Source organism: Meles meles, chromosome 17 (assembly GCF_922984935.1).
Source record: "Meles meles chromosome 17, mMelMel3.1 paternal haplotype, whole genome shotgun sequence".
Classification (NCBI taxonomy): Eukaryota; Metazoa; Chordata; class Mammalia; order Carnivora; family Mustelidae; genus Meles; species Meles meles.
Genome location: NC_060082.1, coordinates 63,803,374 through 63,819,879, shown reverse-complemented (window position 1 = coordinate 63,819,879; position 16,506 = coordinate 63,803,374). Strand labels below are relative to the sequence as shown.

The following is a 16,506-nucleotide window of genomic DNA, read 5'->3' as shown; positions in this document are numbered from 1 at the left end:
GTACCAGAGAAACCCTGATCATCCCACTGGGATGCCAGCTTTGGCACATAGTAAGTTCTTACACAGAATGGCTGCTTTCTTACTCCTTTTTTGTTCATTTTCCTTTTGATTATTCCTATGCTGATATTACATGGTTTTGATTATAGCATGTTTATACTTTGTTTTATTTTGGGGGGTTTTTGTTTTGTTTTGTTTTTAGTTAGAGTTATCAGTGTTTGAAGAGTCAGCTTTTAATACCTGACACTGTGTAATATCTTCTCTTGCTAAACTTCTCCCAAAAAATTCTGTCAATTTCTACCCAGTTACTCTTCCATGTTAATTTTTAAAATCATTTTGCTTAGTTAAAAGTAGAAGTTGATTGGAATTATGGTCAACTTACATATTACTTTGCAAAGGAATAACATGTTACAAAGGTTAAGTCCTCTCATCTAGGAAGATGTATTTCAGATTTAAGGACTCTCAGTAACACGGGATGGCTAATAGAATTCCAGGTCTCCTGTGGACAGAAGGTATAGGACGTTTTTCCTATACCTTCCTCTTTTTTACAACCCTGCACCCGACCATGTAGCTAAATTTCCCGTTTCTCGTGTCCTCCTGCTCTAAAAACAGAGGGGATTTACCTTAAATAGAGAGAACGCTACCATCAACTTGCAATGACCTTGGTCTGTGTGAAAGCTGTCAGAGAGTCATGGTCATAACAGCTCCCGTGTCCTGAGGACGAGCTATGAGCCAGACATCTAAGAGCTTTACAGATATGGTCTCTTTTAATCTTTGCAATCCATCCATGAAAGTGGGTACTAACACTCACGTTTAATAGAAGAGAACACCGAGGCCTGAGACACCTGTAGAAAGGGTCCAAGCTTCCATCAAAACAGGATGGCCCAAAGGCAAAAAGCCCTGTACTTTCGCAGCGGGTAAGCCTGCCACCCCCCACCGGCCTGTAATTGATCCGGTTCAGGATGATTCCCAAATTCTTTCAGGTTTACTTACATCTTCTAAGTACCCCTTCTGTGAGTTGATAGCAGACATAAGCTTGCCAGGGATGTTTCAGCTGACCCCGGCAGTAACTTGTGTTCTGCCCTTCCTGGATCCATGCCGACGGAAGAAGACTGGCGGGGCAGAGCCCAGTCAGCCCTGGATGGGCCGTTTGTCCTCATCTGTCCACAGGACACCTGCATCTTAGACACATCACTCATTGATAAATGAAATTCTGACTCCTCTTCCACACACGGGGTCTTGGCTTAGGGTGTGGGACACGGAAACCCCGCTGCCTCACTGTTTCTGGGTTTCCATGGGGAGCTCCTCATGGTCTTAGACCTTCAGGAGCGCTGACAGCCCCTCTCACCCCATGGACGAGGCTGTCACCATCACATATTTTCGTCTTCTGCATTTTTAGAGCCACATTTCCGTTGCTCCCAGTCTAGCTGGGGTGCCTGATGTGTCTACAGAGTACCCCTAGAGCAAGGGGTACTCTCTGGAGGGCTCCTCAGGTTGACATGTGTAGCCTGTAGAAGGCTGTGGTTGTTGAACTGGAGCTCTGCTCTCCCATCCCGCCACGATAGCAGCCTTAGTCCAAACACAAACACACACAATTGTGTTTGGTGATGCTGCCTTGCCTCTTGAAAATACGAATTAGAAAAAAGAGAGAAACTAAAAAAAAAGAAACATGTTGACTTGAGCTCCTGTCTACATGACTGAATTTGTAGCCAAATGGGTTGGTACTTTGCTCTTTTTCATTCTTCACCAGGTAGCGCTTTCCGCCGTCTTAGCACTTAGGGTCCTCTGAGCTCCCTGCCGCTCGGGTGAGAGGATAAAGTCCCTGTCCCTGAGTGAACATTCAGCCTGTCCCAGTTAAAGCCATTATGAATAATGCTGTAACAAATTGTTTTGTGTACATAGCTCTTCATTTTTATTTGACTTAGCTCCTTGGAGAGATATTATAAGCCAAGAAAATGCACATTTTTATCCAGTTTCTGTTCTTTACTTCTTCCTCCTCTCCCATTGCCCTGGTTGGCCCCTAGCCAAATCCCTCATTTCTCTGGACCCGATCCTTTTCTGGCTGATACTGTCTCCTTCTGGCTTTGTTATGGAAGCTGGACTGGGTCCTGACGGGAGAACCAAGCAGCCCTCAGAGACCTTGGAAGATCGGAGATTTATTGAACACTGGCGGGCTCAGAGGAGACGTTCCTAAAAGTCTGAGCCCTGAGCACAAGCAGGGAGGGTAATTTACATCCTTCTGCTTCCACATACTTGGTACTTTTGGTGCACGTGGGAGACGCGGTAGGAAAAAAGAACCCGAAAGGGCTTTGAGACAGGGCTGGAATTCCCTTGCTGGTCTGGTCGCCCATCTTAGACTACAGTTTTTCCCTTATCATTCGCCCCCTTTGATGCCCCCTTAACCACCTAGTTTAGAGGGCACCATTATCATCTACTGTGGACCGACAGCCCTGCAAGGCTAGTATCTGGGTGGTGGCTTGTCTGGTAACAGTGTTTTCTATGAACTAAGCAGTCCATCCTAAGGTTGCCCAATACACAGTAACAATAACAAGTTTCTGGGAGGAAGTCCAATCAGAGGGGGCAGCAGCGTAAAGTCCGACTGCTGAGGTCAGGGATGTTGCGCCGATGATAGCCAGGGACCACAGCGAACCCATGTCCATCAGTCAGCGGGGTCTCGCTGAAGGTGGAGCCGGAGCGGGTCAGTAGGGTCTGGTTGGGCTTTCCGCTGGTGTGATTCGTCTGACTTGTGAGCCTTCTTTACTCTAGAGTGGTGGACCCATTGGGTAACACCTGAGACCTTGAAGGCAGTAGGGGTGGTGTGAACAGTGTCGGGCCCTGTCCACTGTGGTTTGAGGGGGTCCTTTTCAAAGCTTCTTGGGAGATGCGCCTTGGAGTTTTTCACAGGGCTTGGAGGTGTTGGGACACTTCTAAGTTTCCAGTCCGTTCAAGGTCTCCTCTGACCCTGCTTGTTATGGGGGGGCGGCCTGTCATAGAGCCTTTGAGATGAATTATAGCTACAGGAATCTTTTAAATCCAGTGGACTAGAATAAATAAGATCAATGACCTCCAACAGGTAGGCTCTATAGAAGTATTATGTTCAGCTCCAGGCATAAGGGTAGCTGGGCTTAAAGTACGACAGGTTTTAGGTATTATTTCAGGTGTATCTGTAAGCATAGCCTGGTATTTATTAAGTCGGCCTCCATCACCCGTCGGTGGCGTTTGGCCTCTAAGACAAATCTGGACCTAATGTGAAGTCATTAAAGTCAGGGACTGTCCCAGAGTGAGCTTTGAGGCTCTTTAACCAGGACCACTGTTGTATGCTTAGCTAAAGCCTTTGCTTGCAATTGTACCTCAAAAGAAGTGGCTTCTAGGATAAATTCAACTGAGAGAGATGAAACAATTAAGAAAGACCTCTTTGAGGTAAAGCATTAATATCCTAACTACAAGGAATCACTGGCAAGTGGGGGAAACCTTACCAAGAGGTTAAAGGCATTCCCAAGTACATTATCCAATCCAATCATAAAGAAAATAGGGTCATCCCTTATTTCCACAAGTCTGTAGTTAACCCTATGGAGTGGGGTACGCTCTGGCTTTTAGGGAATGATTTCATTATCCCAGCCACAGCCACATGGAATTGGTCAAGGTGATAAGTTATACAATTCTTGGGGAATCAATTTCATTTTCCAGTTGTTTAATCACATGCTATGGGGTCCTGTTATTATCCCCACAGAATAAAAAGCAAGAAGATTGTCTAAGTGAGCTATTGTGCAACTTTGAAGTTTACCTCAAGTTGTCTAGCTTAGGTGAACAACAAACATTTAAAGACATCAAAATCTAGAACTTAACATCCACAAAAGTGGGTTATTTAAATGTAATTTTTCTCTCTAAAATAACCCTCATTTCCAGAGATAGCCAAATCAGGACTAATTTATTTAAAAAACAAGTCCAGTTTTAACAAAGTTGGCCTAATTATTTACATAAGCTCAGCAAGAACACTGAGTGATCAGACAGATCGTATGGATCTTTTAGAATCTGCTTTGTTGGAAATTTTAATTTTTTTTTTAAAGATTTTATTTATTTGACAGAAAGAGATCACAAGTAGGCAGAGAGGCAGGCAGAGAGAGAGGGGGAAGCAGGCTCCCCACTGAGCAGAGAGCCCAATGCGGGGCTTGATCCCAGGACCCTGGGATCATGACCTGAGCCAAAGGCAGAGGCTTTAACCCACTGAGCCACCAAGGCACCCCTGTTGGAACTTTTTATAAGGAATCTCTAGGTTGGACTTTCAGTAGCCTCTCCAGGCCAACTACTTGCCATCAGACGTGCCTGCAATACCTGTAGATTTGGGCAGATTCCTCTTCCTGAGGGTCCTGCACCTGCCACGAAGTGACATTCTTCACTCACCTGGTGAGGCTGCTGGGAACTCTGTAAGGTATCGGCCAACAGTTCCAAGGGGCGTTATGACTCCAGGTTTCATAAAGCCAACCTCCATTCCTTAAAGCTGTCTGGTCATATCTGAGTCTATGCATGTCTTTCTCAAATATGACATTCTAGTCTAAGCCTTGGTAAAATAACCAATGTTTCCAATAGTGTCCTTTTACAAGGAGAAGAGATTCCTATGGAACTTATGCAGATGACTGATTGTCATGGAAGAAAGAATACTTACTGAGACCTTTTGAGTTTCAGAAGGTTCACATAGAAAAGTCGAATGCTTTGATTTGTTTATAAATGAATATTTTTACATTTCTGTAAGTCACAGATATCTTAAGAAAAAGTTCCCTTAGTCTGAAAGAGCGAACATTAGAGAACCAGCAATGACTCCAACAAGAGTTACAACACTATGATCTTTTAGCTCCTTTAATCCCATGTTACTGATTCATGTTCGGTTTGAATGCAGCTTTTACTTAGTTCTGAAAGTTCTTACTCATTTCAGTTCTGATCTTAAAGATACTGAATACCCATATTGTCCTAAAGGTCCTTTATAGGAGCCTCCTTGAAGATGAAACTTATTTTGCAAGACAGTAAGAACAATTATAAATGACAAAAAAACTCAGAAATGGACACCGTTAACGATCTGATAGGAGAGTTCACTATGATACGACTGACAAGGAAACTCAGTTACTCTGTGATACATACACTTTAATAGCCAGAACCGGAAGGTTACATACCCAACAAGCAAGCCTAATTAGTCAACAAGACTTTGTTCATGATTTAAATCTTGGGGAAGTTTGTTAAAACCTAGAATGTTTTAAAGCACATCCCTAAATAGGATTAAGGATGTTAAAGACCCGATAAAGGCAAGACAGAGAAACTGGTTTTTCTAGGCAAGCAGAGAGAAAACAACTACTTGTATTTTCTTATCAAGAGCCGGCCAACAATTGGAGAATAGTTTTGTCTTTTTGAACAGAGAGAAAGCAGACTTCAGTCTTATACCAATGTACTTTAAAATCCATTCATCTCAACCTTGGTCCTTCCTGACTGCATCCAAAATTCTGTTCCAAAGTTTTCCCTCCATAAACCTCCTATAACTTTTTCTTTGCATTCAGATTTTGTCCCCACTCATTTTTTCCCAAACAACCATCTCACTTAGGACAAAATTACCTTTTTTAAACCTTCAACAAAAATGCATTCCCATTTCTTATCTTTCTTACATATCTCCTCCTTTTCCACACAGAGTTGTTTTCCTTATTTCCACCAGTCTTAGTTACAGTTGGTAGAATTTTGCCTCTTTAGAAACCTTCATCTCCAGTGAAGACTGAGGAGTAACCAGTTGTGAACTGTTACACTAGAATTCTTTAGATGGCAAATTTGTAAATCAGTTAAGCACAAAACATGTTTACCAACAGATTTAAATATCCTTAGTTTCTTTACAGTAAGAAGTCAAAAGCACAAACCTGTGTCCAGTAATTAATGACTTACACTTTATCCTATTTGGAAAAGACCTAGATGTCCAATGAATTCAATTCCATTTATCATCAAAGCAAAACTTTAAAGTTTTAGTTTATCAAAGACTTTGAAAGCTATCTTAACAGTCACCCAAGAAAACTTCTAGACAATTAACCATCCGTGTAGTCATCTTTTTGCAAAGTGCAACAGACATAACACGAGGTCATCTGACCTTCAGTAAACCTTGATAGAATAAAAGTTTCAGGTTTACTGCCAAGAACTTAAAAGACACATCTGTCTTAATTAAACCAACAAACTTAGTTTAAATACTGAACTATGTTCCACCTGGAGGCTCCCCATGGTCGATTTCCACCTGAGACCCGTGGGGAAATCTGGAGTGGGTGGAGTCAGGTCCAGGGGGTGCTCGTCTTGCTCCCACAGTGAAGGAGGAGCCATGGTGCCTGAAGCACCTAGGACAGTCTAGCAGCCACCAATGCAGGCCGCACCCAAGGTGGTGCAGAACGGGGGGGGGGGGGGGGGGGGGGGTTGGGGAGACAGAAGAGAGAAAGTGCTGCCAGAGGACAGAGAAAGCGTTCCGGCCAGGAGCTCATCAGCTCCGAGCAGATGCCATGTCTTCCCGCCAACAAGGGGGGATAGGCAGTCCAGAGAAGACACGGAATTTCCTGGAAACAAAGGGAGTTTCAGCAGCTGCTTAGGAATATTCCTCCAAGTCCCTGTCCTGAAGGACGCCTGGGATCATGACCTGGGTGGACGGCAGACGCGCCCCCCTGCCCCTTAAACACAAGGGTGAGAGCTCCTGTGACTTTACAACCTGCCTCTGTCTGGATCAGTTTTCCCACGGGCTGTCAGAGCTGCAGAGATCTCCCCACACACACCACTGAGAAGCCTCGGGAGCACCGTCTTCCTGCACCTCCGCTTTAGGCCCCGGGTCAGAGGAGGACTGTGGTCTCCACACGACCCGACCGGGTTCGTCTTTGTCCAGAGCTCATTCCCACTGCTGCCCCCGATGCCCCGGGGCAGGGCCTCCCTGATAGGCTTTGCTTCCTTACAGCCTTTGGGGTCTTTTACTTGGGTCACAAATACCCTACTTTGGTCCTTCCTATTGGCACAGAATCAGACCCGTGGGGGCAGAGTTTGGGCCACCTGAAGCCAAGAATCAATGTATGGGACTTGGGCAGGGTGTCCTGACCACAATTTTGTAAATGACCTGGACAGTGGGTAGGTCTCAGGGCCCCGCGGAGGGCCAGCCGACCCCGCAGGTGGCCCGTTCCAGGACACATAATGGGCCTAACCTTCCAGGAGACGTTTTCAGCCCACAGCCTCCTGAGAATGGCTTCTTAAACCTGTGGAGCCCACAGCCGAAGGCCGCAGGTTTTGACGAGCATGACCCACGACGGGCAGGGGGGCTGTCGTCCACCCTGTGGGCTCCCTCCCTGTGTCGCCGGCGCAGAGACAAAGGGTGGGTGTCCCTGCAGAGCAGAGACCAGGCAGAGGCCCGCCTGTCCGCCCTCCCGGAGGAGACCTACGTGCCTCTTGGCCACCGCGAGTCCATATAAACCACAGACTGGTGCCCCAAGGGCTCGGCTTGGCCCCTCTGAGGTCACCCCGGAGACGGGTCAGGGCCCACTCGGACTCCGTACGCTTCTGGGGGCCCTAACGGTGCCGCCCGTGGAGCCACGGACTCAGGCCGCCTGACCCGCCAGGTCAAACTGCACATCCACTCGCGCTTTCACAGCCAAGTTCTTACAGTTCCTCCCCGAGGCCCTGACCTGTGCAATTCCTTTCCTCCCGGAAATTCTTTCCTGTCCCTCCTTTCGGGGAGTTCCTGACCAGAGGGAACCCCCCCCCCCCGGGAGTCCGTACCTGTGAGACCTCAGAGATGCCTGGGAGGAGGTCAGTCTCCCCTTCCATCCTGACGGGGGCCTGACGGGGTCCTGGGGCCGCGGGCCTCGCCGGAACCCGACGCGGCGACCAGGTCCTCACCTGCCAAGTCTCCTGAGAGTCCGGCGGGAACTGCCGGCTGAGGCCCGTGCACCGGAGGCTGCCGGAAACCAGGCCGCGCGCCTTCTCCTTTACGACCCTCGTGCGTCACCGCCGCGGCGGCCGCAAACCGATGGCCGCGATGGTGCCGGCCTGGGAACCACGTGTTGCGAACCTGGACTGGGTCCTGGCCCCAAACCCAAGCGGCGCTTGGAGAGCTTGGAGGACCGGAGGCTCACTGAGCACGGGCGGGCTCTGAGGACACTGTCCCTCGAAGGTGTGGCCCCGAGCGCAAGCAGGGGGGGACTTCATCCCCTTCCACTCCACGTGCGCGGGAAGCGGGCTGGGAAGGAAGAGCCCAGAAGGGCTTGCGGACGGGGCTGGGTTCCGTCGCCGGTTTGCTCGGGCGTCGTCGAGTGCGGGCTTCCCTCATCAGCGTCCCTGCGGTGGTCCCCTTTCACCGGGCGGCACGCGGGTTTGCGGCAAGACAGCCAGACCCCATGGCTGGGCCTGTCTCGGGGCCGCTCCCTGTCAGGACAGGCGCCCGCGGGTTTAGGCTGAGGTCCTGGTCTCGGGGTTCTGCGGTACAACGGGAGAGAGGAGAGAGAGCGAGCATTTTGTACTGTCTGTGAAGAAGCCCAGGGAGATCTTTGAGAGTTTTGTTGGCCCTGCCGCGGGGCTGTTTTTCGGGAGAAGGGCTCTCATCATGCGGGGCCACCGCACGGGCTGGAGGAGCTCACAGTAAGCTGAGGGAGCGGAGCGCACTGAGCGGGTCGCCCCGGGGCAGGGGGGTGGCGGGAAGGGAGAAAGGCACCTGAGCTAAAGCCCGGCTCGCGGCGGCCGGGACCCGCGGCTCCTCGGACTCTGGCGCCCCCTGGCGTCCGCAGCTGGAGGTGCAGGTTTCGAGGCGGCGCGGTGCACCGGCCCTGCAAGTCTGGGGAAAGGCTGCCTTCCGTCTGGGACGCAGGAGGAGCCCACCCAGAACCCCGAGATCTCCGGGGGCCCCGCAGGCCTCACAGCCCTGCAAGAGGAGCTGTTTGAACTAGAGCTGATTCGAGGTCCTAGCTGGTTTTGATGCTCGGGCGCTGGGGAGGACCCCTTCGAGAAGAATCAGGACAGTGGGGGGGGGGGGAGTGCCTAGGGGCAGCTGGGGCGGGGGACAGACTGGGGGCTGAGGGTAAGGGCCCCTGGATGTGTGTGTGGCGGGGGGGATGGACAGAAACCTGACACACTCCTTAAGGCTGGTTTCCTGGGGGTGGTTGGTCTCTTGGTATCCCTACTGCTGCCCTGGGACCGAATGAAGGGTTTGCCTTAATCATTTTCCTGGCAGGGTCGCCTGGGTGGCTCAGTGGGTTAAAGCCTCTGCCTTCCGCTCAGGTCATGATCCCAGTGTCCTAGGATTGAGCCCTGCATCGGGCTCTCTGCTCAGCGGGGAGCCTGCTTCCTCCTCTCTCTCTGCCTGCCTCTCTGCTTACTTGTGATCTCTGTCTGTCAAATAAATAAATAAAATCTTAAAAAAAAATAATTTCCCTGGCAAAGCTAGCCCGCAGATGTGTCCAACTTGCTTTTTCATGCTTCTCTAGATGCTCCTTTGCCTTGGTCTGTTCTGTCCCCTTTTTGTCTTGGATCCCAGAGAAGGCTGGTCGCGGAAAGGCTTGACCACGGTCATGCACACCAAGTCGGACACTGCCTCGCTGTGACACCTCTCCCGGGGCTTTATACTCCAGGCGGGGTCTCTTAACTGGGGGATGAAGCTGTAGCCCCCTGCTCAAGGCACACCTGGGAAACAGACTGCGTGGTTTTCATGCGCGGAGAGGGCTGTCCCTGTACGTCTGGAGAGTTCAGGAGGCAAACTTGGCTCATCAGCCCTCACCCAGAGCCGGTCTCTGGGGAAGCAGTGTTTGGCTTCCCTTGTACCCACTTGCTGGGCCTGCGGGGTGGAGGGCTGAAGGCAGCAGCCTCTTCCTGCCCAGGCTGCTCAGTCCCCGGGGCCTGGGCCAGGATATAAAAAAGTGGCTCTTGAACCAAGCTTGGGCCTCTTAGTTTTAGGGGCTGCCCACTTGGGGCTGGTATGAGGGAGTGCCTGTTATTTGCTCCACGCTTGTCCCACATCTGGTGGCCCTCACGGGAGCAGCAAGAACTGTGGGGGATGCACGCCGAAGAACCCCTTGCCCGTCTCAGGGAAAAACCAGAAGTGGCCGCTGGGTACATCCAGGGTAGCTTCCTGCAGCCACTGGGGGGTTGGGGGGGGCAGGGAGCAGGGGCTGCGACACTCTCTGTAGATCCGTGCTGTCTGGATTGTACAGTGCGCAGTGCTATAGACCAGGACAAGCAGACCATCCAAGGGTCTGAAGAAAGAGGTGGAGGGACATTCCTGCCAAGGGGGATTCGGTAATAGCCCTCTGCACTGCGTGTTCTCCCCCTCCCTGTGCCAAGGACACTACCTGAAGTCTCAAGCATACTTGACACTTCTTCCTGCCTCAGGGCCTTTGCACATGCTGTTCCCGCTGTGTGGAGGGCCCTCACCTCTCTCTGACCACCACCACTTCCACTACTGGCCTTGCTTACTCTCACTCTAACTGCAGGTCACAGCCCAGGCTGTGGGGATGTCACTGGCTTGTGCCTTCCCTGTCCCTGCAGTTTTGCCTCCAGCCCAATCATTGTCCAGTCACTTGTCTTTTGCCCCCCCTGGACTCCTTGAACACAGGAACTCACTCACTGTGTCATCCCCATATCAGACATGCAGGAAGTGCCCAATAAGGTTTGTCGAATGAGCCATCCTACGCAGTGGTACGGTAGCGCCAAGGGACTGGACCAGCTTAAGATCCGCAGGAATTGTGGGTGATCAGGTTAGGATTGTGAGTGGTTTTTGTAACCTCCTTTCTGTAGGCTTCCCCTTCCTGCCGTCCCCCACCCCTCCCTTTGGGCCTCACTCTCCACCCAGCACACAACTGTGCAGCCACCTGGCGTCTCTCTAGTCACCCAGCTACTCCGAGCACGTACATTTTATCAACAAAGGCAATGCTTAACACTAAGAAGTCTGAGTGGAAGGGCTTCAAAGAGAGGAGCTTTCCCCTAACCCAGGGGCAGGCAAACATGGCAAATCCAGCCCAGGCCTGTTTGTACATGGCCTGCAAGCCAAGAATGGTTTTTACATTTATAAAGCATTGTTAAAGACGTAGGAGCAGTGGCAGAGACCGTAATGTGGCCCACAACATCTGAGATACTACCTTTGACCCTTTACAGAAAGTCTGTTGTCGCCTTGCCTTACAGGCAGGAGCACGGGGGGACTGCAAGGTTTGCTTAAAATGGCACGGATGGGCCAGCGTCAGGAGGAGCTCGCGCGGGCTGGTGCAGAGAACACTGGAGATGGTGTCAGAAGACCTGGGCTCCAGCCCCCCAGCTCTTGCCTAGTCGCCTCTCTGGGCCTCAGTATCCCCACCTTTCTAATGGTGCTGACTCCAATCTTGCACTCGGATGCCCCTGATGTCGGTGTGCACCGCCTCTCTGTGATGGGCCAGGCCGCCGAGGAGGTGTTTTGGGGCAGATTGATCTGACAGCACTATTTCTCACCAGTAGGCTACGACTTTCTCTGCGTGAGAACAAACAGCAGTATGCGTGTGTGTCTGCGGTGGGAGGTGGCTGTCACCAAGCGCCACCCCCCCCCCCCGCCGCCGATTCATGCCGTCATGCTGTCCTTCCCCTCTGCAGTACAGCCCTCCAAACCAGACTGCGCCATCGAGGGAGAGACCGTGATTGGGAACAACATCCAGCTGACCTGCCAATCGAAGGAAGGCTCTCCGGCCCCTCAGTACAGCTGGAAGAGCTATGATGTCCTCAACAAGGAGCGGCCAGCCCCAGCAGGTAACGGGGTCAGCGGGGAAGACGCCCCCCCGCCCCAAATGCAGGTGATTGGCTAGGGCTGCCCAGGACTAGAGCTCCTGGCCTGACCAGTCAGGTCTCCCTGAAGGGCTGCCTTTGGCCTCCCCCTTCCTCCCTGCAGCATGTCTTCTCGTGACAATCCCCATCTCATGGGTTGTTGCGGAAAATGAAAGTGAGTCTGGTAAAGCACTCGGTAGAGGCCCGTAATAAACGTGCACCTGTTACCTTTGTTCCCGCAGCTCCGCTCCTGTGAGTAAGCGTGTCGGGTAACCATTCTGTGCAAAAGCACCAGGTGGGATTTTAATGTTGACTGTGAGCATGTCCTTTTTTTTTTTTTTAATATTTTAATTACTTATTTGACAGAGAGACACAGCGAGAGAGGGAACACTAGCAGGTGGATTGGGAGAGAGGGAAACAGGCTTCCCCCTGAGCAGGGAGCCTGATGTGGGGCCTGATCCCAGAAGCCTGGGATCATGACCTGAGCTGAAGGCAGACGCTCAACAACTGAGCCCCCCAGGCGCCCTGTGATCGTGTCATGAAGTACACATCTCAGGCCTCAAGTCCAGGGCTGTGGCTCCACCCAAGGACGGGAATTCCCATCTGCATTCCCTGTCCAGCCTAGTTCATCTCGGGCTCCGCGGAACCCCACCTTCCCAAACATGCCCTTCGTTTGTGGCCACACCCAACTGCATGACCACGTCTGTCATAAGGGTCCCCTGTTCTCAGGGAAGGAGACGTTAGGTCCAGCTCTGGTAGCCTGGAGACCTGCTTTGTGCTGGGCAGGTGGCATTTGACCTTCGGTTAGGAAACAAACTGAAAAAAAACAAAACCCTATATAAATATCTTACTGTCATTTCCACGGTGTCCACTGGTGTGGCAACACCTCGGCGGCATCTTGGATCCCCAGTACCCCCGGCACAGCCAGTTCCCCTGGAGATCAGAGCAGACAAGTTCTGAGAGGTGCCGGTTGGCTTAAGTTCTGGGGTCTCTCCGCTCAGTGTGGGTGAGAAGGAAGTGGGCAGGGACGGGTGAAGCCGTGGGTGCAGACGTGTGAGAAGTGGGGTGGGGGGCGCTAGGGAAGGGCCTCCTGGGGCCGGGTCAGTCGACAGGGCGAGTGTGCAGACTGGGGCTTTGGTTGAACAGGATGAACTGTATCAGTTTGTCTGTCACTCATTTGGGAGCCAAATGAGAACTTAAAAGTAAAAAAAAAAAAAGAAAGAAATGAAAACAAGAACAGAACCCTCTCACTCCAAGGTAAGTTAGAAAGGATATTGTGGATCTCAATAGGTTTCCAGTTTTTTGTTTTTTGTTTTTTTTTTTACAAATTTCTGGCTGGCAAATTGTTATCGAGTGTGTCTGGAATTTCTGGAAACCCCCTGGCAGCTCTCCTATGGGTCTAAGGCGCTGCCTGTCTGGCCTGTGCATGACCCAGTGACTCCAGCAACAGTCACCAAGGTCTGCTCTGGACCATGGTTGGTCGACCCTTCCTTTCAGCAAGGCGTGTATAGGGAGACCCAAGGCCAAAGGCAAATGCCGTCATAGTTTTATAGCCAAGGGTGTTGTAAGTCAGAGGATGCATAAGGGGATAAAAGGTTTCTCCAAGGAGGGGGCACCCAACCTGGTACTACAGGCCGGCTAAGAGCATGGTGTGGGCTTGAATCCTGGCCCTGCCACTTGTTAGCTACGTGACCATATGGCAACAGACTTGGCCTCTGTGCCTTAGTTTCTCCGTCTGTAAAATGAACATAAAACCAGTCCGTACTTCATAGAGTTCCTGAGAAGATGAAATAAAAGTCCATGTAAGGCATGGAGACCATGCCGGGTAGGTAGGTAGAACTCCGGAAGGCTAGGTGTTATTAGTGTGTGGTATGTGAGCCGTACCCTTCAGGATGAGTGGGGTGGACCTGACAGGTATCCTGGGAGTGGTGAGTATTCTGCACCGTCCGGGGTAGGGAGCATGCGCTGCAGGGAGGAGGGAGGTCCTGCTGTGAGAGAAGCAGTGATGGGGGTTCCCGAAGAACCTGTGCGTTGGGCCAGGGCAATCCTTCATCCTCCAGTGATTCAAAAGAGGAGAAACCTGAGGACACGAAAGAAGGTCAAGGGGCGATGCTAATACATGCTTTGGAAGAACGTCATCCTGCTCCAAGTTAAGATTTGCTCAGAGTGGGGCGCCTGGGTGGCTGAGTTGGTTAAGCATCGGTCTTCAGCTCATGTCATGATCCCAGGGTCCTGGGATCAAGCCCCATGTCAGGCTCCCTGCTCAGTGGAGAGCTTGCTTCTCCCTCTCCTGCTGCCTGCTGCTTTCCCTGCTTATGCGCACGCGCGCTCTCTCTCTCTCACAAGAATAAATAACATCTTAAAAAAAAAAAAAAAAAGGTTTTGCTCAGAGTCAGAGTCCAGATCTGGGCGTGGCAGCCAGGAGTGTGGTTAATGGTGAAACAACGCAAGCCTGAGCCCGGTGTTGGGACGGAGGGGGGCTTGTCCTCGGAGGCTCTGGACTTCGCCTGCCTCACAGAGCTCCGGAGTAGGAGCAAACCCAGTTCTGATTTTTGAAACATTTCCGTCCATAGGGCACAGTTTGAGAGTCGGGTTCCTCCGCCCTTCTCTGTCTGAAGACAGTAGAGATTGCTTCCTTCCACTTAGTAATCGGTGGCAGCAAGCCAGCAGGGAAAGGGATAGGGAATCTGGAATCAGTAAATAAGAATTTCAGTCTTGATGTCTCCACTTAGTGGCTGTAAATCACTCAAAGCCTCTCTGACCCTTAGTATCCTCCTCTGAAAACCTAGGAGGACCAGCATACCACCCTCGCTGAAGGCTGTAAAGAAAGAGCAAAGAGGAGACCCCCCGTGTGATAGTTCTAGGCATCCTTTGTAAGCCAGCTGAACTTCATGCACTCAAAGAGTAGGTATTTGGATATCAAAGAAGGAAGGAGGGGTACTTCTGGGGGCCAGAGAGCCGGGGACAGGAAAGTTAAGTCTTGCCAATTTGATTCCCGTGCCTCTGGGAGACCAGGGCTTCTCTTTGGGGACATCTCTCTCCAGCTGGACCAGCCTAGGGAAGCCGGAGGGGGACTGTCCTGTAGTTCCTCTGTTGGCCACAAGGTGTCGCCACTGCAGCGAAGACATTAGGTTTAGCTGGATTTCAGCAAATGTTTTAGGTCCTTTCCAAGAGGAAAGGGGCTTTGGAGGCCCCGCTCAGAATCAGAGCAGACCGGGTAGCACGAGAGATGCACTGGTTAATTCCAGACCAGCTTCTAATATCCCCTGTTTCCTTTGGGGAAGAGTCCCAAGCTGGGCTCTGATAACCGGAAGGGTCCTGGAGGCAGTCTGAAATCTTCTGTCCTGACTGTGTGCGGTGCGCTGTGTACACGTTACACGTGGGCGGAATCTCACACGCTCTAAAGGAGTAGGAATCTGATAAGGGCTAGAGTCCCCATAAGTATTCCAGGGTCATAGACCATTTCCCAGATGGTGTTCCTTCAAGATGCCTCTGTTTTGTTTTTTGTTTTTTTTTTTTAAAGATTTATTTATTTGACAGATAGAGATTACAAGTAGGCAGAGAGGCAGGCAGAGAGAGAGAGGAGGAAGCAGGCTCCCAGCAAAGCAGAGAGCCCGATGCGGGGCTCGATCCCAGGACCCTGGGATCATGACCTGAGCTGAAGGCAGAGGCTTTAACCCGCTGAGCCACCCAGGCGCCCCAAGATGCCTCTGTTTTTAAAAGATTTTATTTATTTGAGAGAGAGAGAGAGAGCAGGGGAGGGTCAGAAGGAGAGGGAGAGAGCGAATCCCAAGCGGACTCGGTGTTGAATGTGGGATCTGAAGCAGGGCTCAGTCTCACAACCTTGCGATCAGGACCTGAGCCAAAATCAAGAGTCAGGTGCTCAACCAACCGAATGCTCTTAAAAAAAAAATCCGATTTGTTTAGGAAATAAGACTGTCAGGGAGAAGGAGTTAAGACGGTGGAGGAGTGGGGGACCCTAAGTTTGTCTCATCCCCCGAACACAACTAGAGATCCTCAGATCATTCGGAACACCCGAAACAGCAGTCGGAGTTTCTGAGCAAACGAATACTGCGAGTCTGCAAGTAAGAAGAGCAGCCACCGTTTGGAAGGTGGGGGGTGCAAGGGCTTGAATGCAGTGAGACAGAGCAGACTGTAGGTGGCAGGGGGCGGGGGTGCCGCTTAAGGAGGCTACCACAGAGCATGATAAGCAGTGGAGTGCCAAACCGGAACTTTGAGAAGTCTGCTACCATGGGGACGTGCCTGGTTTAAACGTGCGAAGTGGGGCGGAATCCCAGATGTGACACCATGATCTGAGGGTACAAACGTAGTGATCCAAGCGGGCACCTGCACCGCAATGTTTATAGCACCGATGTCCACAGTAGCCGAACTATGGAAAGAACCCAAACGTCCAATGACAGAATGGATGGATAAAGAAGATGGGTAAGTAGATTATATATATATATATATATATAAAATGGAATATTCTTCAGCCACCAAAAAAATATCTTGCCACTTGCAATGCTGTGGGTGGAACTGGAGGGCATTTCATTAAGCAAAGTAAGTCTAGAGAAAGACACATCATATGATTTCACTCATATGTGGAATTTAAGAAACAAAACAAAGGAGCATTGGGGAAGGGAGGGAAAAATAAAACAAGACAAAATCAGAGAGGAAGACAAACTATAAGAGACTCTTAATCATAGGAAACAAACAGCTGCTGGAGGGGATAGGGGTTGGGGATGG

The 16,506-nt window shown here is 50.9% G+C and overlaps 1 protein-coding gene across 1 annotated transcript in view; it reads left to right on the top strand.

Annotated features, from left to right (window-relative positions):
• Nucleotides 1-16,506, top strand: part of GPA33 (glycoprotein A33) — a 46,210-nt gene that overhangs the window by 23,730 nt on the left and 5,974 nt on the right. Inside the window, exon 4 of the mRNA XM_045982397.1 lies at nt 11,593-11,745. Within this exon, the coding sequence (XP_045838353.1) occupies nt 11,593-11,745 (153 nt within the window). The remainder of the gene's footprint in view (nt 1-11,592; nt 11,746-16,506) is intronic.